Consider the following 25,158-nt stretch of genomic DNA (forward strand, 5'->3'; position numbering starts at 1 on the left):
CCAATAAGTTACCCATATCTGTACAATAAATTACCTATAACGGTCCAATAAGTTACCCGTATCTGTACAATAAGTGCATTCTTCCATGTACTTACTGAGCAGCTACAGGTAACTTATTACGTAATGCCTTTGTATTCTGCTGGATATAGTATGCAAACAGTGGTGTATCTAGGCGAACATTTCATTGAGGTTTTTATCTCTCTGTCTCCTTCTCTTTCTCTTTCGGGTTTTTTTCTTCATATTTTTTTTCGGAAAATCTGTGGATGCTTGAGAATACCTGATAGCTACATAGGATGTTTCCGGAGAAACGGCCAGAATATTTGGTGTCCGACTTAACGAACAACAGAAAGACGTGGATTCCCATGAGGGCGAATAATTCAACAGATTAGAATGGAAACAATTTCAGTCCAAGCTCAACAAATCGGCACTTACAGACCATTCTGTGTAGCAAAACCACATAATGGACTTGGGGAATTCCAAAATTGTCGACAGGGAAACAACCTGTCCAGGCGGCTGATCAGGGAGGCCATCTGGATACGCCGCAGCGGTCCAGTACTAAACAGGGACGAGGGGGCCATAGACTCTCCCACATCTATGACCAAGTGTTAAACAAAGTGTAGCTGATTCGACTACAGTACATCATACCATCTCGTACACTTGTATAACTTTTATCATATTTACTTTACCAACATCAAGAAAATGTTCCAGCATACTCGCCATCAATGCTGAAGTTCAAAATTAGGTGTAGCCATTCAGAAGGGAAGTTATCGACCTAAACGATCGTAGAAGGGCAGGCTCGCTCAATAATACAATCAAACTTGGATATTGGATAAATCTGAGACAGTTATAAAGGAATATTTCTGAACTGTAATTCCTAATTCATTATGATACAAACGAATACAAATACGCTTAGTTATTTTAATACCAAAACATAATAATTATCATGATTGTGTAATGTTTAAATATCACAAAATCTAAAATGTCCAAGTTAAAATTATTTTATTCCTACAAATTGATGTTGATAACTCCAGTATCACTAAATACCCTATAACATGGTGTGTGTTTGTTTTTTTGTTTGTTTTTTTTTTACATTATCGTCCGTAAGACTAAAGATGGTTACACAAGGACGCGAGACATATGTTATTGAAACAATTTAAATATAGTACTTTTCATTAAATGTCATTGAATTAACACAATCGGTTTTGTTTCACAGCTCCATCATCAGCTGTTGACGTGGACAGCCACAGGGCTACGTATCTGTGTATCACGTCCCAGCAGGTGTCTCTATGTCGTTCCCTGCTACCCACTCCCGACATTTGTCGACAGGGTTAGGGTCACTTGTCAGAACGTCATCCTTCTGGCTTATGACGTCACGCTCTGATGATGAACTATTGTTTATTTCGTAAGCGTTAAATACTTCTTTTGATTGGTTATTAGATTTTATTCCTTTCAATCCTCTCGGAGAATCTGTAAATGAAATTTGTCTCCTGGACTTGTCCTTCCCGGACTTTCGCGGAGATTTCTTAGATACCTGGATACCTTTTCTACCGGAGTATTCTGGGTCATCCTCACCAGGGGAATTGTCGTCCGAATCCCCAGTGAATTTTACTCGAGTGTCATCATTCATTTGCTGAAGAGCTAACCTTGCTTCCGGCGAAAGCCCTTCGGAAAATTTTGTTTTTTGTCTCCTATCTAACAATTGTCGAATTTCAAATAGAGCATCACTAGACAAAACGAACCCTCGGAGTATTCTGTCGTTAAACTGACTTCTGGACATGTTTAACAGACGATTCCTCCGCGTGCCAATAATTCAGTATAAGACGTCATGCTCCTCTTGGTTTCTGAAAGTAAAAGGTAGACAGGTCGTAAGGAGAAATTAAGTTAAACTCTGATGATAATGTATCATACAAATAATAAAGACATAAAAAACACAAATTTCTATCTGAAGTATACATCATCAAAGATCTATAATTAGGAAAACAAGTTTGGGACAGTTTAAATCCACCAAAAACGAACGATTTGATCACTGTATTTTCTGTGTGGTTTATATTTTATCACCTGTAGTACAAAGTCCAACTGTTCAGATCAGAAAACAACAATCGATATCATTCTGAGAAGCTTAAGTCGCATACTTATGGTTTATCTACCGAAGTAAACACACTGGTCGAATGTCTAATACAGAAACACCCCACGGTATATAACTATATATATATTGGACGCACTGGTCGGATGTCTAATACAGAAACACCCCACGGTATATAACTATATATATATTGGACACGCTGGTCGAATGTCTAATACAGAAACACCCCACGGACACACTGGTCGGATGTCTAATACAGAAACACCCCACGGTATATAACTATATATATATTGGACACGCTGGTCGGATGTCTAATACAGAAACACCCCACGGTATATAACTATATATATATTGGACACACTGGTCGGATGTCTAATACAGAAACACCCCACGGTATATAACTATATATATATTGGACTCGCTGGTCGAATGTCTAATACAGAAACACCCCACGGTATATAACTATATATATATTGGACACACTGGTCGGATGTCTAATACAGAAACACCCCACGGTATATAACTATATATATATTGGACACACTGGTCGGATGTCTAATACAGAAACACCCCACGGTATATAACTATATATATATTGGACACGCTGGTCGGATGGTCTAATACAGAAACACCCCACGGTATATAACTATATATATATTGGACTCGCTGGTCGGATGTCTAATACAGAAACACCCCACGGTATATAACTATATATATATTGGACTCGCTGGTCGGATGTCTAATACAGAAACACCCCACGGTATATAACTATATATATATTGGACACACTGGTCGAATGTCTAATACAGAAACACCCCACGGTATATAACTATATATATATTGGACACACTGGTCGGATGGTCTAATACAGAAACACCCCACGGTATATAACTATATATATATTGGACACACTGGTCGGATGTCTAATACAGAAACACCCCACGGTATATAACTATATATATATTGGACACGCTGGTCGGATGTCTAATACAGAAACACCCCACGGTATATAACTATATATATATATTGGACACACTGGTCGGATGTCTAATACAGAAACACCCCACGGTATATAACTATATATATATTGGACACGCTGGTCGGATGTCTAATACAGAAACACCCCACGGTATATAACTATATATATATTGGACACACTGGTCGAATGTCTAATACAGAAACACCCCACGGTATATAACTATATATATATTGGACACACTGGTCGGATGGTCTAATACAGAAACACCCCACGGTATATAACTATATATATATATTGGACACACTGGTCGGATGTCTAATACAGAAACACCCCACGGTATATAACTATATATATATATTGGACACACTGGTCGGATGGTCTAATACAGAAACACCCCACGGTATATAACTATATATATATTGGACACGCTCGTCGAATGTCTAATACAGAAACACCCCACGGTATATAACTATATATATATTGGACACGCTGGTCGGATGTCTAATACAGAAACACCCCACGGTATATAACTATATATATTGGACACACTGGTCGGATGGTCTAATACAGAAACATCCCACGGTATATAACTATATATATATTGGACACACTGGTCGAATGTCTAATACAGAAACACCCCACGGTATATAACTATATATATATTGGACACACTGGTCGAATGTCTAATACAGAAACATCCCACGGTATATAACTATATATATATTGGACACACTGGTCCAATGTCTAATACAGAAACACTCCACGGTATATAGCTATATATATATATTGGACACACTGGTCCAATGTCTAATACAGAAACACCCCACGGTATATAACTATATATTGGACACACTGGTCGGATGTCTAATACAGAAACATCCCACGGTATATAACTATATATATATTGGACACACTGGTCCAATGTCTAATACAGAAACACCCCACGGTATATAACTATATATATATTGGACGCGCTGGTCGAATGTCTAATACAGAAACACCCCACGGTATATAACTATATATATATTGGACACACTGGTCGAATGTCTAATACAGAAACACCCCACGGTATATAACTATATATATATTGGACGCGCTGGTCGAATGTCTAATACAGAAACACCCCACGGTATATAACTATATATATATTGGACACACTGGTCGAATGTCTAATACAGAAACACCCCACGGTATATAACTATATATATATATTGGACACGCTGGTCGGATGGTCTAATACAGAAACACCCCACGGTATATAACTATATATATATTGGACACGCTGGTCGGATGTCTAATACAGAAACACCCCACGGTATATAACTATATATATATTGGACACGCTGGTCGAATGTCTAATACAGAAACACCCCACGGTATATAACTATATATATATTGGACACGCTGGTCGAATGTCTAATACAGAAACACCCCACGGTATATAACTATATATATATTGGACACACTGGTCGGATGGTCTAATACAGAAACACCCCACGGTATATAACTATATATATATTGGACACACTGGTCGGATGTCTAATACAGAAACACCCCACGGTATATAACTATATATATATATTGGACACACTGGTCGGATGGTCTAATACAGAAACACCCCACGGTATATAACTATATATATATTGGACGCGCTGGTCGAATGTCTAATACAGAAACACCCCACGGTATATAACTATATATATATTGGACACGCTGGTCGAATGTCTAATACAGAAACACCCCACGGTATATAACTATATATATATTGGACACACTGGTCGGATGGTCTAATACAGAAACACCCCACGGTATATAACTATATATATATTGGACACACTGGTCGAATGTCTAATACAGAAACACCCCACGGTATATAACTATATATATATTGGACACACTGGTCGAATGTCTAATACAGAAACACCCCACGGTATATAACTATATATATATTGGACACGCTGGTCGAATGTCTAATACAGAAACACCCCACGGTATATAACTATATATATATTGGACACACTGGTCGGATGTCTAATACAGAAACACCCCACGGTATATAACTATATATATATTGGACACGCTGGTCGGATGTCTAATACAGAAACACCCCACAGTATATAACTATATATATATTGGACACACTGGTCGGATGTCTAATACAGAAACATCCCACGGTATATAACTATATATATATTGGACACACTGGTCGGATGGTCTAATACAGAAACACCCCACGGTATATAACTATATATATATTGGACACGCTGGTCGGATGGTCTAATACAGAAACACCCCACGGTATATAACTATATATATTGGACACGCTGGTCGGATGTCTAATACAGAAACACCCCACGGTATATAACTATATATATATTGGACACACTGGTCGGATGGTCTAATACAGAAACACCCCACGGTATATAACTATATATATATTGGACACACTGGTCGGATGGTCTAATACAGAAACACCCCACGGTATATAACTATATATATATTGGACACACTGGTCGGATGTCTAATACAGAACACCCCACGGTATATAACTATATATATATTGGACACACTGGTCGGATGTCTAATACAGAAACACCCCACGGTATATAACTATATATATATTGGACACACTGGTCGGAATGTCTAATACAGAAACACCCCACGGTATATAACTATATATATATTGGACACGCTGGTCGGATGTCTAATACAGAAACACCCCACGGTATATAACTATATATATATTGGACACGCTGGTCGGATGTCTAATACAGAAACACCCCACGGTATATAACTATATATATATATTGGACACACTGGTCGGAATGTCTAATACAGAAACACCCCACGGTATATAACTATATATATATTGGACACACTGGTCGAATGTCTAATACAGAAACACCCCACGGTATATAACTATATATATATTGGACACGCTGGTCGAATGTCTAATACAGAAACACCCCACGGTATATAACTATATATATATTGGACACACTGGTCGAATGTCTAATACAGAAACACCCCACGGTATATAACTATATATATTGGACACACTGGTCGGATGTCTAATACAGAAACACCCCACGGTATATAACTATATATATATTGGACACACTGGTCGGATGTCTAATACAGAAACACCCCACGGTATATAACTATATATATATTGGACACACTGGTCGGATGTCTAATACAGAAACACCCCACGGTATATAACTATATATATATTGGACACGCTGGTCGAATGTCTAATACAGAAACACCCCACGGTATATAACTATATATATATTGGACACACTGGTCGGATGGTCTAATACAGAAACACTCCCACGGTATATAACTATATATATATTGGACACGCTGGTCGGATGTCTAATACAGAAACACCCCACGGTATATAACTATATATATATTTGATGTTTTGTACCATGTACTTAGACAATTCGCCTGCTTTATATTATTCAATGACCCGCCTTGTACTATGTATAGAATATAAAATGAATAAGTGTTAAGACAAAGTGTGTTATTTTTTGTTTGATTTATAAGGATGTATATAGGCAAGAATGAATGAATTACAGAATGAATGAATTACAGAATGAACGAATTACAGAATGAATGAAGAGTGGATGAATGAATTATAAGATTAATCAATTACATATTTATAGAATGAATGTATTGCAGAATGAAGTGTGGTGAATGAGAGCCCTCGGAGCAATGAGAGCCCTCGGAGCAATGAGAGCCCTAGGAGCAATGAGAGCCCCTAGGAGCAATGAGAGCCCTAGGAGCAATGAGAGCCCATAGGAGCAATGAGAACCCTAGGAGCAATGAGAGCCCTAGGAGCAATGAGAACCCTAGGAGCAATGAGAGCCCTAGGAACAATGAGAGCCCTAGGAGCAATGAGAGCCCTAGGAGCAATGAGAGCCCTAGGAACAATGATAACCCTAGGAGCAATGAGAACCCTAGGAGCAATGATAACCCTAGGAGCAATGAGAGCCCTAGGAGCAATGAGAGCCCTCGGAGCAATGAGAGCCCTGGGAGCAATGGGAGCCCTAGGAGCAACGAGAGCCCTAGGAACAATGAGAGCCCTAGGAACAATGAGAGCACTAGGAGCAATGAGAGCCCTCGGAGCAATGAGAGCCCTAGGAGCAATGAGAGAGCCCTAGGAGCAACGAGAGCCCTAGGAACAATGAGAGCCCTAGGAGCAATGAGAGCCCCTAGGAGCAATGAGAGCCCTAGGAGCAATGAGAGCCCTAGGAGTAATGAGAGCCCTAGGAGCAATGAGAGCCCCTAGGAGCAATGAGAGCCCTAGGAACAATGAGAGCCCTAGATGCAATGAGAGCACTAGGAGCAATGAGAACCCTAGGAGCAATGAGAACCCTAGGAGCAATGAGAGCACTAGGAGCAATGAGAGCTATAGGAGCAATGAGAGCCCCTAGGAGCAATGGGAGCCCTAGGAGCAATGAGAGCTCTAGGAGCAATGAGAGCTCTAGGAGCAATGAGAGCCCTAGGAGCAATGAGAGCCCCTAGGAGCAATGAGAGCCCCTAGGAGCAATGAGAGCCCTAGGAGCAATGAGAGCCCTAGGAGCAATGAGAGCCCCTAGGAGCAATGAGAACCCTAGGAGCAATGAGAGCCCTAGGAGCAAAGAGAACCCTAGGAGCAATGAGAACCCTAGGAGCAATGGGAGCCCTAGGAGCAATGAGAACCCTAGGAGCAATGAGAACCCTAGGAGCAATGAGAACCCTAGGAGCAATGAGAGCCCTTAGGAGCAATGGGAGCCCTAGGAGCAATGAGAACCCTAGGAGCAATGAGAACCCTAGGAGCAATGAGAGCCCTAGGAGCAATGAGAGCCCTAGGAGCAATGAGAGCCCTAGGAGCAATGAGAGCCCTAGGAGCAATGAGAGCTCTAGGAGCAATGAGAGCCCTCGGAGCAAGAGGACACTTATTTGTACGGATACTGAATCCAGGGTCCCAACCTTGGCAGCAGTCTATACCTGTATGAATGTTCTGGAAAATAAAATTATTTGTACCTGAATAAAAAAAAACACAAAAAAACACGGGAACTATATGCTAGTGTATATTGTAACAATGTGTTCGAGTTGTGTCCCTTGATGCGTATGATAGCAGGTACAGGCGATAACGACAGCGTTGTGGTAAACACGTTTATGTTGTCATTAGTCAGACTGTTTTCATGGCTTATGAGTCAAAAGTCGTGTACAAATGTTATTTTTACCTTTTCCATGTGGTGTGGTGTTAACCAGAGTTTGTTCCGGGTACTACTTTAGATGGGTAATTTCATATATATATATATATATGTACGTCACAGTGTCCACGTGCTACGTGATACTATATAATTATATAGATATATCTGTTGGTAAATAGGACCATGTGGTCAGTAGCAGTAAACAGTGTGATTCATAGCAATCTAATACGGGTATATATATATATATATATGTGTGTGTGTGTGTGTGTCAGTAAAAAAAAAAATATGTATCGGTATCAAATATATTTGTAAAATATATCTATATACACACACTTATTTCAATATATTTAATATTACCGAGGAAGGATTTGATTATAAAATACATGTTTTGTACATATGTATGTACCGATGCACATCTCTTTCAATGTTAATGTGTGATAAAGAGGGATAAGATCATGCTGGAATAAACATGTATCTGAATACATGTACATACAATGTATAATACAGATACATATAGTATTTGGGAGCAGTTCGATTTTGATATAACCATAAAGATATATAACATATACCTGAGAAAGTATTTGTTTACATCGATATATACATGTACACTGTAGATGTGTAATCCCCGACCCAATCAGAATCTTGTGGGAGAAAGCAATCAAATACAGTGGATGTTCTGAATTAAAAACACGGTATAAGTTTAAATATATATATATATCTGTCAATAAAGCAAGCTTGAATGATCAAACACGGTAGTGTTTTGTTTTCTGATATTTATTTTATATACTATATATTCTCTACAAAAAGATACTTCATTCCTTATCCTGAAATCACATTGGATTCAAACAGAAGATGCGTTTATAACAAGTTGTATCGGTTTTTACGTAAATAATACGATAACACATATACAACTCGAGGTACAAATGTTATCTGTAAACAAATTATAAAGCACGTGCTATACCTGTTATCTGTAAACAAATTATAAAGCACGTGATGCACTTGCTATATGTAAACAAAATTGAAAACACGTGATATAACTGTTATCTGTAAACAAATTATAAAGCACGTGATATTCCTGTTATCTATAACCAGATTATAAAGCACGAAATTAACTCTTATCTGTAAGCAAATTATAAAGCACGTGATCTGTAAACAAAAAATAAAGCATGTCATATACCTGTTATCTGTATATGAAAGAAACAAAAGAAAGAGTACATGATACATCTGTTAGCTGTAAACAAATTATACAGCACGTGATTTACCTGCTATATGTAACCAAATAATAAGGCACGTTATATACATGTACTTGCTATCTGTAAATAAAGTATAAATCACGTGATATACCTGTTAGCTGTAAACAAATTATTAAGCACGTGATTTACCTGTATTATGTAATTATTGGGTACATGCTATAAATGTAATCTGTAAACAAATTATAAGACACGTGATATACTATCTTTAAACAGTTATTATCATACCAGGTTTTGGTTTTTCGTCTTGATAGAAATAATCTCCTGGAAAGGACCTGTTACAGGTTACATTGATTTTTGCCCACGAACCAATTTAATAATCACCGGGTGATATGTGTAGTACTTTATGAGACAACCAATGAAATATGTTTTAAAAAATCAAAATGTCCCAGGGGCATTTTCCATGACCATTTTAATATCACCTTACATGGGAGTGTGACAGGGTTCCATTTTTAGTCAAAATAACGCACATTTAACTTGTTTTGCTTCAAAAAGTTATCATTTTCTTTAGAGTGATATTTACTGCAAATCATAGATGCATTTATGCAACAAAAAACATCTATTAAAAAAATTACACACCCTAAAACCCCGAAAACACCTAAAATTTTAAAGCCAATTTTAAGCCATGTTCACTTTTTACGGAATTGGTACAACTTCTTCCGGTTCTTGTACACTCAAAATATTTAGCAAATATTTGGACCATCATGTTTAATATCTATGGTGAAAAATTTAGAAAAATTGAAAACCGGTAAAGTTGTCATATAGACAACAATCTGCAGGAAGGTACTTATCAAAATAGCCCTGCATGTTGGGCGTAAGAATTGTACCTGTTGCCATCATTGCATGATCGTAAGAGGCAACTAAATTTCGGATCTTATCTTTTCTCTTCTTTCTTAGCAACTTTCTTCTTCCTAATGTCTCCCTTGACAATGCCTCACTTTTGGCCTTTAGTTGAGCGTTCGCCCCTGTGAGGAAGGCTTTGGGTTCTGTCCCCTGGCCGATACAAGGCTGAAGGCTTGGCTTGCCAATCATGACAATGTCAAAGTTGATCGTGAGTTCAGGGATGTCCTTAATGTTCTTGCTGAGATGGGTTATGATGCAAAGATGCCAACCTTTCTGCCTGCTGGAAAATCCCAAGTTGACACATTCCAGGCAAATGAAGACAGAACTTGTTCCAAAACTCGTTGGGTTGTCGAGGCATACCATGGTCGTTTGAAGAAATGGACTTTCTTTTAAAAAAAACTTCCTTCAAGTGTTCTCGTGCCAGTCATTGGCAAACTTGTTCGCATTGTAACTGCATGCCTAAATGCTTTCAGAGGACAAATATATAGTCACGATCCTCTTCGAGAGCAGCGTGACACAAAAATGACCCAACGTATGATTTCAATGTCAAATAGTGACAATGCATTGGCCGAGCGTGTCGCAAATGATCCAAACATGAAACGTAGAGCTAAGAGTGAGTGGCAAAAGCTGGAGGCCTCACAAATTTCATTTCCAAATCTGGACTTAGAGTACCAGGAAACTCTTGTTTGCGATACATACCAACTGAAGCTTGCACCTGGTTATATCACCCGAGCATCACACAAATGATGGTTATTACGGAATTTGGGTATACCAGCATGCAAATGACATCATCCGAGGACAAATCCATTTTCGTCACAGGTCTCAAACAAAGTACAATGTTTGGATCCAGTTTGATTGTGATGCATACTGGTATACCCAAATTTCGTAATCACCATCATTTGTGTGATGTTCTGTGATATAACTAGGTGCAAGTTTCAGTTGGCAAGAGTTTCCGGGTACTCTAAGCCCAGACTTGGAAATGACACTCACTCTTAGCTCTACGGGTCTTGTTGTGATCATTTGCGACACGCTTGGTCAATGCATTGTCACTATTTGACATTGAAATATGTAGGGCCATTTTTGTGCAACGGTGCTCTCGAAGAGGATCGTGACTATATATTGGTCCTCTGAAAGCATTTAGGCATGCAGTTACAATGCGAACATGTTTGCCAATGACTGGCAAGAGAACATTTGAAGGAAGTTTTATTTAAAGAAAGTCCATTTCTTCAAACGACCATGGTATGCCCCGACAACCCAACGAGTTTTGGTACACGTTCTGTCTTCATTTGCCTGGAATGTATCAACTTGGGATTTTCCAGCAGGCAGAAAGGATGGTATCTTTGCATCATACCCCATCTCAGCAAGAACATCAAGGACATCCCTGAACTCACGATCAACTATGACATTTTCATGATTGGCAAGCCAAGCCTTCAGAAATTCAACATTGTCAATGATGAGTTTGGTGATTGATGCATCATTGACACTCCCGAAGTATGGTTCAATAGTGTCCAGTACATAGCCATCTGGTAAAACAATGGACATAAACTTGAGGTAATTTGTTGTTTTTCTGTCCACAATATGATGATCTCTGAAAAGCATGTTGCGAACTTTTGTTGAGGTAAATGTAAGTTCCATCTAGAATTACACTCGCTTTGTCGTAAAAAAAAAATGTGTTTATAAACACTGTGGTATGGTGCATTGTTTCCTCGCGTGTTATATGATTAACACCAAGGTGTTTTCGACACAAGAGAGATGTTCAGAGCATGCGTGTGGTGAGTGCGTATGTGTGTTTTAGGAGGCTGCGGTATGTCTGTGTTATGTCTCCTTGTGATAGGCCGGAACTTTTGCCGATTTATAGTGCTACCTCACTTACAGCAACTGCCGAAGAGACCCAGCAGGACAACCCAACCGGTATCATTATACTGACAACGGGTGAACCAGTCGTCGCACTCCTAATATGCTGAGTGCTAAGCAGGAGAAGCAACTACCATTTTTAAAGACTCTGGTATGTCTCGGCCAGGGGACAGAACCCAAAGCCTTCCTCACAGGGGCGAAAGCTCAACTAAAGCCCAAAAGTGAGGCATTGTCAAGGAAGACGTTAGGAAGAAGAAAGTTGCTAAGAAAGAAGAGAAAAGATAAAATCCGAAATTTAGTCGCCGCTTACAATCATGCAATGGTGGCAACAGGTACAATTCTTACGCCCAACTTGCAGGGCTATTTTGAAAAGTACCTCCCTGCAGATTGTTGTATATATGACAACTTTACCGGTTTTCATTTTTTCTAAAATTTTCAAACTAGATATTTAACATGATGGTCCAAGTAATTGCCAAATATTTTGGGTGTATTTTGAACCGGAAGTAGTTGTACCAATTCCGTAAAAAGTGAACATGGCTTAAAATTGACTTAAAACCTTAAGTATTTTTGGGGTTTAAGATTGTGTAATTTTTTTAATAGATATTTTTTGTTGCATAAATGCATCTATGATTTGCAGTAAATATCACTCTAAAGAAAATGATAACTTTTTGAAGCAAAACAAGTTAAATGTGCGTTATTTTGACTAAAAATGGAACCCTATCACACTCCCATGTAGGGTGATATTAAAATGGTCATGGAACAGGCCCCTGGGACATTTTGAATTTTTAAAACATATTTCATATACAGTAATACTACAAATATCACCCGGTAATTATTAAATTGGTTCGTGGGCAAAAATCAATGTAACCTGTACCATGTCCTTTAATAAAGATTTTAATAAATTATTATTTGTCACGAATACAATCTATATACTAGTATTCATATCTGAGACCCAGCCACTGTAAAATGACTTCCTTTGTTGCTTTTGAAGACGACATTAATTGGTAGCGGTGTATACCCGGTATAGATGTGGTATTAGAGTCTATCGTACAGAAGGTGAATGTTAATACACCATTAAGTCTTACTAAGTCGTTAACTTCAGTGTCACCTCCAAACTGTACCTAATGACCTATATCCGATATCGATATTAATGTAATCCCTCCTTTCACCTGCTGCTGTAGGGCTCTTTTGTTAACACGTGTCAGATACTTATATAATTAAGTGTATATATCTCTGCACGTGTTGGAGATAATTATTGAACTCTAACAGAATTAATCAATCTTATAATGTACTCCAGCATATAAGGTCACCACACAGACTGGTAAAACTGTTTTAAGTGTAATTTAGTAACATTTGAATAAAACATAGCGTTATCAGTCTATATAGATTAATAATACATATGGCTCGACTTCCTCAATTCTCATTTTCTAAAACATGGTCACTTGGAGGTAATGATATTGAAATATTTAGGTGTTGTGTTTATATATTAAAAATACCGATTAAATATAACTTTTGATGCTTCATAATCATATTGTAACTAACTAGTAAATATATTTAAAACCTTTGATTCGGTTAGTATTATGTTAATGCGGTATAATCGCGATTGACCTCAGACACGGTACATAATTGATAATTATACAAATGTACATGACCATATCGGGCAATAGTTAATCTAAATAAAAAGGCAGAAATATGACGAAAGTTCAAGATATTTAAATATATCATATCCTCAATAACCAACGATAAATATACCATATCCCCAATAACCAACGATAAAATATACCATATCCTCAATAACCAACGATAAAATATACCATATCCTCAATATACAACGATAAAATATACCATATTCTCAACATACAACGATAAAATATACCATATTCTCAACATACAACGATAAAATATACCATATTCTCAACATACAACGATAAAATATACCATATTCTCAACATACAACGATAAAATATACCATATTCTCAACATACAACGATAATAAATACCATATCCTCAATAACCAACGATAAAATATACCATATTCTCAACATACAACGATAAAATATACCATATTCTCAACATACAACGTTAAAAATATACCATATTCTCAACAAACAACGATAAAATATACCATATTCTCAACATACAACGATAAAATATACCATATTCTCAACATACAACGTTAAAAATATACCATATTCTCAACATACAATGATAAAATATACCATGTTCTCAATGCACAATGATAAAATACACCATATCCTCAATAACCAACGATAAAATATACCATATTCTCAACAAACAACGATAAAATATACCATATCCTCAATAACCAACGATAAAATATACCATATTCTCAACATACAACGTTAAAAATATACCATATTCTCAACATACAATGATAAAATATACCATGTTCTCAATGCACAATGATAAAATACACCATATCCTCAATAACCAACGATAAAATATACCATATCCTCAACATACAACGATAAAATATACCATATTCTCAACAAACAACGATAAAATATACCATATCCTCAATAACCAACGATAAAATATACCATATTCTCAACATACAACGATAAAATATACCATATTCTCAACATACAACGATAAAATATACCATATTCTCAACAAACAACGATAAAATATACCATATCCTCAATAACCAACGATAAAATATACCATATCCTCAATAACCAACGATAAAATATACCATATCCTCAAAACTTAACGATAAAATATACCATATCCTCAACACTAAACGTTATGATATACCATATCCTCAACACTAAACGTTATGATATACCATATCCTCAACACTAAACGTTATGATATACCATATCCTCAATAACTATAGATAAGATTTACTATATTCTCAATACACAACTATTAAATATACCATATTCTCAACATACAATGATAAAATATGCCATATCCTCAAAAAAACTATAAAAAATACCATATTCTTAAAAAGACAGCGATGAAATATACCATATTCTGAACATACAATAATAAAATATACCATATCCTCAAAAAACAGCGATAAAATATGCCATATCGTCAAAAAACCTATAAAATATACCATATTCTCAACATACAATAATAAAACATACAATATCCTCAAAAAACAGCGATAAAAAATACCATATCCCCAATACAAAACGATATTCCATTTCCTCAACACAAAACGATATACCATTTCCTCAACACAAAACGATATACCATTTCCTCAACACAAAACGATATACCATTTCCTCTACACAAAACGATATAACATATCCTCAATACAAAACGATATAACATACCATATCCTCAATGCACATCGATAAAGTATACCATACCCTCAATACAAAACGATGAAACGTACGTTATCTTCAATATCCATGTACAAATCTATATATAAATCTAGATCACGACAAGCAACAATTATACTAGGAAAGACCCAATCAAACAATGAAAAACGATAGTAAGAACGTCGCGTTATATTTATCAGAACGACTGGTTCGGTCGGGCTAAACTGCAATTTCCGCTTAATGGAAACCAAAAAATGTGAAATGAAAGAAACTTATGTAAACATTATAATATCAATTGTTCAGTAAGTTATTAAACAAGGCAGTCTCAATGTCATATTTATTAAACAAGACAGTCTCGGTGTCATAGTTATTAAACAAGACAGTCTCGGTGTCATAGTTATTAAACAAGACAGTCTCGGTGTTATAATTATTAAACAAGGCATTCTCAGTGTCATAGTTATTAAACAAGACAATCTCGGTGTTATAATTATTAAACAAGGCATTCTCAGTGTCATAGTTATTAAACAAGACAGTTTCGGTGTCATAGTTATTAAACAAGACATTCTCGGTGTCGTAGTTATTAAACAAGACATTCTCGGTGTCGTAGTTATTAAACAAGACATTCTCGGTGTCGTAGTTATTAAACAAGACATTCTCAGTGTCATAGTTATTAAACAAGACAGTCTCGGTGTCATAGTTATTAAACAAGACATTCTCGGTGTCATAGTTATTAAACAAGACAGTCTCGGTGTCATAGTTATTAAACAAGACAGTATCGGTGTCATAGTTATTAATCAAGACAGTCTCGGTGTCATAGTTATTAAACAAGATAGTATCAGTGTCATAGTTATTAAACAAGGCAGTCTCGGTGTCATAGTTATTAAACATGACAGTCTCGATGTCATAGTTATTAAACAAGACAGTCTCGGTGTCATAGTTATTAAACAAGACAGTCTCGGTGTCATAGTTATTAAACAAGACAGTCTCGGTGTCATAGTTATTAAACAAGACAGTCTCGGTGTTATAGTTATTAAACAAGACAGTCTCGGTGTCATAGTTATTAAACAAGACAGTCTCGGTGTCATAGTTATTAATCAAGACAGTCTCGGTGTCATAGTTATTAATCAAGACAGTCTCGGTGTCATAGTTATTAAACAAGACAGTCTCGGTGTTATAGTTATTAAACAAGACAGTCTCGGTGTCATAGTTATTAAACAAGACAGTCTCGGTGTTATAGTTATTAAACAAGACAGTCTCGGTGTCATAGTTATTAAACAAGGCAGTCTCGGTGGTGTAGTTATTAAACAAGACAGTCTCGGTGTCATAGTTATTAAACAAGACAGTCCCAGTGTCATAGTTATTAAACAAGGCAGTCTCAGTGTCATAGTTATTAAACAAGGCAGTATCAGTGTCATAGTTATTAAACAAGACAGTCCCAGTGTCATAGTTATTAAACAAGACCGTCTCGGTGTCATAGTTATTAAACAAGACAGTCTCGGTGTCATAGTTATTAAACAAGACAGTCTCGGTGTCATAGTTATTAAACAAGACAGTCTCGGTGTCATAGTTATTATACAAGACAGTCTCGGTGTCATAGTTATTAAACAAGGCAGTCTCGGTGGTGTAGTTATAAACATGACAGTGTTAGTGTCTTTTATCGTTTAGATTTCCACCCTGTCTACTTGAGGTATAAGTAGACATGATATAAACTTATCCTTACTTCACGTTTAGGTGTCTAGTGGAAGTCAACTGCCCTGCAAATATTGACAGTCAAAAACCTGGCGCCTAAGTATTTAAATTCTGGATAATGTCAATAGGAGAGCACGAATTTATAATTAGTTGTGATACATGTAACACTGTTCCTGTTTAAATCTGTTTTGTGTATACCACACATATAAGTAACCACGACCTGGCCTGTGTGTATTATCACGATAAACACCTCCTGTTAGCTGTGACATGCTTGCTGATTTGTCAGAGGGTTGGGAACCTTTGCGGGATTCTGATTTCATGTTTACATGAACGACGGATAGTGAATGGTTCTATTGTAAATATATTATAATATTATACGTCGGACGTTTTTAATTAATCGACCAAATACCTTTCATAAATAGTACACACGTATACACAAACAGGGTAAGATATGTTAATTAACTTGTAAATATGGGAGTGAAGTGGTGTCATTCTAGAATTATTATACTTTACAACTGTTTTCGAACATAGAGGAAAGCACTGTTTTACGTCAAGATTAACTAGTGCTATGTAATCCAAAGATAAAATATCAATATAATTCAGTTATTACAGTTTCGCAAACTTGGACACAAGGGATACGATGTATAATATGTTATTAATTCTGGAAGGCCCTACCAATTATCTGTCGCCATCAATACATGTCACCACGACTCCTCGTGTCCTGTTTACTGCTAACACAGTACGGGACATCTGTTTGTCAATGTGTCACCACCGTTAAACATCAATCATTGCTATTCAGACAAAAATACATTATTCATCTAATTACATTTTCATTCGAATGTCATATATCTTCATCAATGTTAAAACATTACATCAACATTATCTACATTACATCAATGTCATCGAGATGTAAGAATTACATGGTTTGATTAAGCATTACATCTGGTATTAAACATTGAATATGTACACAGTGAACAAGTTAATGACAGTCATTGTGATCGTGTTATTATGTATCTGACAATAAATCATAAACATCTTTATTGTAATCAATATATTTTACATTATCGACTGATTACCTTACTGTAGTAATAGAAGTGAATCATACCTGTCGAGATGGAGTTATCCGTGCCACATCTGGTGTAAAACGCAGGTGTTCAGATGTCAGGTGAGTGCTTCTATGACGAAAGTAAAATTATAAAGTTAAATGTAAGTTACATTGAGAAGAGATCTGAGTGGGTATGTGTACCTTCGTCACAGCTCGGTCTACTGACCGTATCAAGGACAGTGGGCTGACTACATTTTGTATGTATTAACTATCTACCCAACTCTGAGTAGCCTCAAGTATAATGTACTTCTGGCACGGGAATGCCGTCTTCAAACATCTCGAAATAGCTATCGTTATTCAGTAGCATAGATTTTCAAACCTGGAAATTCGAGGAAAGAGTAAAAGAGAGATTTATAGGTTCAACAATAAATACCTTTTGAGGGGAAACTAAAAAGGTTAGATAGCATATCAAAAGGGAGCTAAATAGCATATCCAGGGAGCTAAATAGCATATCCAGGATAGTTAAATAGCATATCCAGGAGAGTTAAATAGCATATTAGGGAACTAAATAGCATATCAATGGAGCTAAATAGCATATCCAGGAGAGTTAAATAATATGTCTAGCGAAGTTAAATAACATATCCAAGGGAGTTTAATAGCATATCTAGGGAAGTTAAATAGCATATCCAGGAGAGTGAGTCTGTCTGTCCGTCCGTCGGAGCAAGAATACCTGACATAGTCTCAGCAACTATTTTTCGTTCTCAAACCTTATTCTTCAAGAATAGCACAATATTTATTACGAAATGCTTAAAGTTATGAAAGGCTTATTACATTCTTATCGCCTTTGCAGAGGATAATTTATGCTTGATAAGTATCCATAATGGAATGTTACATGATCGTTCGATAAACAGACATTCACGTGACAACATGATGCTTATAATGAGTTTGAATTAAAGAAGTACACATACACCGTTTTACTTACGTACCTACATGCATTTGTGATACACAAGTCCATGTCCTGCACGTGCACGTACACTATATTGCTACCCCTGTGTTTTATCAGTTCGTTAGAAAGGATCAGAAGGAAAAGCTACTATACTGGATTTTGCCGCTGTTTATGACGCTCTTTGGTGGCAAGTAAATCAGGACATTGTAAAACCGTGATAAAAAGGGTGCTCTTATCTATTAACACTTTAAATGTTGAATTAAATTTGGAAACCATGCTCATACCGTGAACCTAAATTCAAATGTCTGTAGATATGTACAAACCATTACTACATCCAGGAACATGTTCTGATTGTATTAGTATACAGAATTTTGCATGTTTTATTTCATCACTGGTCGTCTATATGTAAATGTATTTTAGAGGAAGCGTTGGTAAGTTGTTATAACTTGTGCCGAATACTTTGTTATAAGTTATCAATAAATATGTTTACATCAACATTAAACGGTGCACGTGTCTAAACTTCATTGGTTTGAACAAAAAGATGCATTTTATATTAGGAGTATCATTTTACATTAGGAGTATCATTTTATATTAGGAGTATCATTTTACATTAGGAGTATCATTTTACATTAGGAGTATCACTTTATATTAGGAGTATCACTTTATATTAGGAGTATCATTTTATATTAGGAGTATCATTTTACATTAGGAGTATCACTTTATATTAGGAGTATCACTTTATATTAGGAGTATCATTTTATATTAGGAGTATCATTTTACATTAGGAGTATCATTTTATATTAGGAGTATCATTTTACATTAGGAGTATCATTTTATATTAGGAGTATCATTTTATATTAGGAGTATCATTTTACATTAGGAGTATCATTTTATATTAGGAGTATCATTTTATATTAGGAGTATCATTTTACATTAGGAGTATCACTTTATATTAGGAGTATCATTTTACATTAGGAGTATCATTTTACATTAGGAGTATCACTTTATATAAGGAGTATCACTTTATATTAGGGTATCATTTTACATTAGGAGTATCATTTTACATTAGGAGTATCACTTTATATAAGGAGTATCACTTTATATAAGGGGTATCACTTTATATTAGGGGTATCATTTTACATTAGGAGTATCATTTTATATTAGGAGTATCATTTTACATTAGGAGTATCATTTTACATTAGGAGTATCACTTTATATAAGGAGTATCACTTTATATTAGGAGTATCATTTTACATTAGGAGTATCACTTTATATTAGGAGTATCATTTTATATTAGGAGTATCATTTTATATTAGGAGTATCATTTTACATTAGGAGTATCATTTTATATTAGGAGTATCATTTTACATTAGGAGTATCATTTTACATTAGGGGTATCATTTTACATTAGGAGTATCATTTTATATTAGGAGTGGAAGCATCCACAACGTATTAGCTAGACCCTCTAACTAACATATCGGAGATGTATTGTGGTCGTTAGACGGTAGACCTTCTAACTAACATTAGGGGGATGTATGGTGGCGGTTAGACGGTAGACCCTCTAACTAACATTACGGGGATGTTTGGTGGTGGTTAGACGGTAGACCTTCTCACTAACATTACGGGGGTGTTTGGTGGTGGTTAGACGGTAGATCTAGAGGATAACTCTATACTAGATCTTCTAACTAACATTACGGGGATGTTTGGTGGTGGTTAGACGGTAGACCTTCTAACTAACATTACGGGGATGTTTGGTGATGGTTAGACGGTAGACCTTCTAACTAACATTACGGGGATGTTTGGTGGTGGTTAGACGGTAGACCTTCTAACTAACATTACGGGGATGTTTGGTGGTGGTTAGACGGTAGACCTTCTAACTAACATTACGGGGATGTTTGGTGGTGGTTAGACGGTAGACCTAGGGGATAAATCTATACTAGACCTTCTAACTAACATTACGGGGATGTTTGGTGGTGGTTAGACGGTAGACCTTCTAACTAACATTACGGGGATGTTTGGTGGTGGTTAGACGGTAGACCTTCTAACTAACATTACGGGGGTGTTTGGTGGTGGTTAGACGGTAGACCTTCTAACTAACATTACGGGGATGTTTGGTGGTGGTTAGACGGTAGACCTTCTAACTAACATTACGGGGATGTTTGGTGGTGGTTAGACGGTAGACCTAGAGGATAAATCTATACTAGACCTTCTAACTAACATTACGGGGATGTTTGGTGGTGGTTAGACGGTAGATCTAGAGGATAACTCTATACTAGGCTTTGTCACTTTCGTCGGAATTTTGATAATGGAAAAGCTATTTTCGTTGAGATATGAACACCAGGAAGAGAAATTGTCAATTCTATTCCGTAACGATACCCTGTAGTTAATGTACCATTATGATATCAATACAGAGCTGCGTGTACACAATGTATTACACTCATTCAATACCCAAGTCAATAAAATAGTCTAACTTCATGACTCTCAACGTTTCACAAAAACGTCAATACAATTAAATTATATAATTAAATCAAGCGTAAAGGTCAATGATCTTAGATTTTTATAAGGTATATTAAGACCACGTGTGAATAAGCTCTGTATGGTACTATTGTTCATTAAGGCAATAATGAGGCGGACCCAAGTGTCGTCGGGATGAAGGGTGGCCTGCAATTCAATTTCCAGATTATAAACATCTTTAGAATCCATTAATATATCATATACGAATCTAAAATGGAAGTAATTACTTTTTCGGCTGGAAATCTTGGTGAAGTCGGGGTAGGGGTTGTGTTGCGGTGTAGTCGGGGAGGAGTTGTGTCGTGGTATAGTCGTGGAAGGGTTGTGTCGTGGTATAGTCGTGGAAGGGTTGTGTCGTGGTATAGTCGGTAGAGGGATTGTTTTCGTGGTGTAGTCGCGGACACAGGCGCTTGCATAGAAAATGTGATTTTCAATTTTTTTTGATATGACAGTGGTATGCATCAAAAAAAAAAATTGAATATCACATTTTCTATGCAAGCGCCTATGGTCGCGGATGGGTCGTCTCGTGGTAAGGTCAGGGAGAGGTTGTGGTGTGGTATAGTCGGGGAGGGGTTGTGTTGTGGTGTAGTCAGGGAGGGGTTGTGTTGTGGTGTAGTCAGGGAGGGGTTGTGTGTGCGGGTAGAGGTTTGATTTTTTTTTGGTTTTTTGGGTTTTTTCTTTTATGTTTTGAGAGGTTTTTTCTTTTTTTTGGAATTTTGGTTTTTGGTTAAAAAAAGTTTTTAGTGGGGATTTTTATTGGTTTAAAAAAAATTCCTTTTGCCCTTTTTTCTTTTTTCTGTTTAGGGTTTTTTTCCCTCCTTTTTTTTAACTTTCCCCCTTGTTTTTTCTTTTTTTTAAAATCGAAGGGGTTTTTTTACTTTCTTTTTCCCTTTTTCCTTTTGGGGGTTTTTTGGGCGTTTTCCCCGGGGTTAAACCTTTTTTTGTCGGGTCTTTTTTTTCCTTTGTTTTGTTTTTCCTTTTTTTTTTTTCCTTTTTTTTGTTGTAAAATGTTTTTTTAAATTGTTTTTTCTTTTTTTTTTCGTTTTTTTTGTTTTTTTTCCGGGTCTTTTTGGTTTATTTTGGGGGGGTTTTTGGTTTTTTTTGTTTTTTTTTTTGGGAATCTTTTTTGTTTTTTTTTTTTTGTCTTTTTCCTTTTTCGTTTTTGGGTTTGAAAAAAAGTGCGTTTTTTTGGTTTTTTTTTTGGGAGTTTTTTTTCTTTTTTTTTAAAATTTTTTGGGTTTTTTTTTTTTCTTTTTTTTGCGTTTTTTCAGGGGTTTTTTTTTTTTTCTTTTTTTTTTTTTTTTTTTTTTTTTGTTTGTTAGGGGTGTTTTTTTTGGGGGTTGGTTTTTTTTGGGTTTTTTTGGGTTTTAAATTTTTTCCCCTTTTTTTTGGTTCCTTTTTTTGGGTTTTTTGGGTGGTGGGGGTGCCCTGCTTGGGGTTTGTTTGGTTTTGGTTTGTGTTTTTTTTTTTTTTGGTTTTGGGGTTTTTTTTTTTTTGGGTTTGGGGTTTTTTAGATTTTCTTTTGGGGGGGGTTTTTTTTTGGTTGGGTTTTCTTTGGGGTGTTTTTTTTTTTTTTTGGGGTTTTTAGGCTTTTTCTTGGGGTTTTTGGGGGTTTTGGTTTTTAAACGGTTGCCTTTTTTATTTTTGATTTTTTTTTTTTTTTGGCCCCTTTTGTTTTTTCTTCCAGTTTTTGTTTTTCTTTGTTTTTTTGGGTTGTTTTGGGGTGGTTCTTTTCTTTTTTCTGGGGGTTTTTTGTTTTTTTTTTTCGGTTTAGAATTTTTTTTTCTTTTTTGGGTTTTAAATTTAGAGGTTTTTTTTAAAAAATTGGGGATTTTTTGGGGTTTAACGGTTTTTTTTAATAACTTGGGGGGGTTTTTTTTTGGTTTTGGGGGGGGGTTTTGCCTTTTTCTTTTGGGATTTTTTTTGGTTTTTGGTTTTTTTTTTGGTTTCTTTTTTTTTTTTATTTTTTTGGGTTTTTTTTTTGTTTTTTTTTTTTTTTTTTTTTTTTTGTTTTTTTGGGGGGGGGGGGGGGGGGGGGGGGTTTGGCGGGTTTTTTTCGGAAACCCTTCAAACCAAACCCTTACCGTTTTTTTGGGGTTTGGTTAAACGGTAGGCCCTTAAAAATAACTTTTCCGGGGGGGGGGGGGGGGGGGGGGGGGGGGTTTTTGGGTTTTTGGGGGGGTGGGGGGGTTGGGTGGGGGGGGGTGGGGGGTTTTGGGTGTTGGGGATTTTAGTTGGTGGGTGGGGGGGGGGGGGGGGTTGGTTGGTTTAGCCCCCTTCTTTCCAAACCACCCCCGGGGTTTTTGGGGGGTTCGCGAAAGCCTTCCCCCCCCCCCCCCTTTTTGGGGGGGTTGGTTCCCCCCAATTTTCTTTCCCCGGGGGGTTTTTGGGGGTTTGGTTGGGGACGGTGACCTTCAAACCCAACATTACGGGGGTGTTTGGGGGGTTTTAAACGGTCCCTTTTTAAAAACAAACATTAGGGGGGTTTTTGGGGTGGGGGTTTGGGGGACGGTAGCCCCTTCAACTAACATTACGGGAGGTTTGGTGGGGGGTTTAGAGGGTAGACCCTTACTAACATTACGGGGATTTTTTGGTGGTGTTCGGGGTTTAACCCTTTCCAACTTTAAAATGGGGGGGGAGTTTTGTGGTGGTTGGGGTTAGACCTTCAAACCTCCCTTACGGGGGGGGGGGGGGGGGGGGGGGGGTTTGGTGGTGGTTAAAAACGGAGACTAAGGTTTAACTTTTTAATGGGCCCCTTGTCACTTTCGTGGGAAATTTTTGAAAAGGGAAAAGCTATTTTCTTTGGAAAATATAAACCCGGGGAAAAGAAATTTTTAAATTTCACCCGGAACAAATATCCTGTAGTTAATGTACCCTTATGATATCAATACGAGCTGCGTGTACACAAGGTTTTTACACTCATTAAATACCCAAGTCAATAAAATATTTAAACTTAAATGACCCCTCAACTTTCAAAAAAAAACGTAAATTTCCCAATTAAATTATAAATTAAAAAAAGGTAAAGGTCAATGATTTTTAGATTTTTATAACTTTATTTTAAAGACCGCGTGTGAATAAGCTTGTAGGGTACTTTTTGTTCTTAAGGAAATAAGAGGGGGAAACCAAAGTGTGGGTCGGGTTTGGGGGTTCCCTTTGAAATTAAATTTTCCAGATTAAAACATTTAGAATGCATTAAATTCTATCCAATCTATAAAGGGAAAGAAAATTACTTTTTTGGCGGGAAATTTTGGGGGAAGGGGGTTGGGGTAGGGGGGGGTTTTTTGGGGGAGTGGGGGCAGGGGGGTTGTGTCGTGGTGTAGTCAGGGAGGGGTTGTGTCGTGGTGTAGTCAGGGAGAGGTTGTGTTGTGGTGTAGTCAGGGAGGGGTTGTGTCGTGGTGTAGTCAGGGAGGGGTTGTGTTGTGGTGTAGTCAGGGAGGGGTTGTGTCGTGGTGTAG

General features: G+C 36.8%; 1 protein-coding gene across 1 annotated transcript; it reads right to left on the reverse strand.

Annotated features, from left to right (window-relative positions):
• Positions 1-982: 982 nt before the first annotated feature.
• LOC117328671 lies at positions 983-18,482 on the reverse strand. The gene is made up of 2 exons (XM_033886116.1): positions 18,307-18,482; positions 983-1,841 (listed from the first exon to the last, which is right to left on the reverse strand). The coding sequence occupies exon 2, from the start codon at positions 1,775-1,777 to the stop codon at positions 1,265-1,267; it is 513 nt and encodes a 170-aa protein (XP_033742007.1). The 5' UTR covers positions 1,778-1,841; positions 18,307-18,482; the 3' UTR covers positions 983-1,264.
• Positions 18,483-25,158: the final 6,676 nt, after the last annotated feature.

This window comes from Pecten maximus, chromosome 6 (assembly GCF_902652985.1).
Source record: "Pecten maximus chromosome 6, xPecMax1.1, whole genome shotgun sequence".
Lineage (NCBI taxonomy): Eukaryota > Metazoa > Mollusca > Bivalvia > Pectinida > Pectinidae > Pecten > Pecten maximus.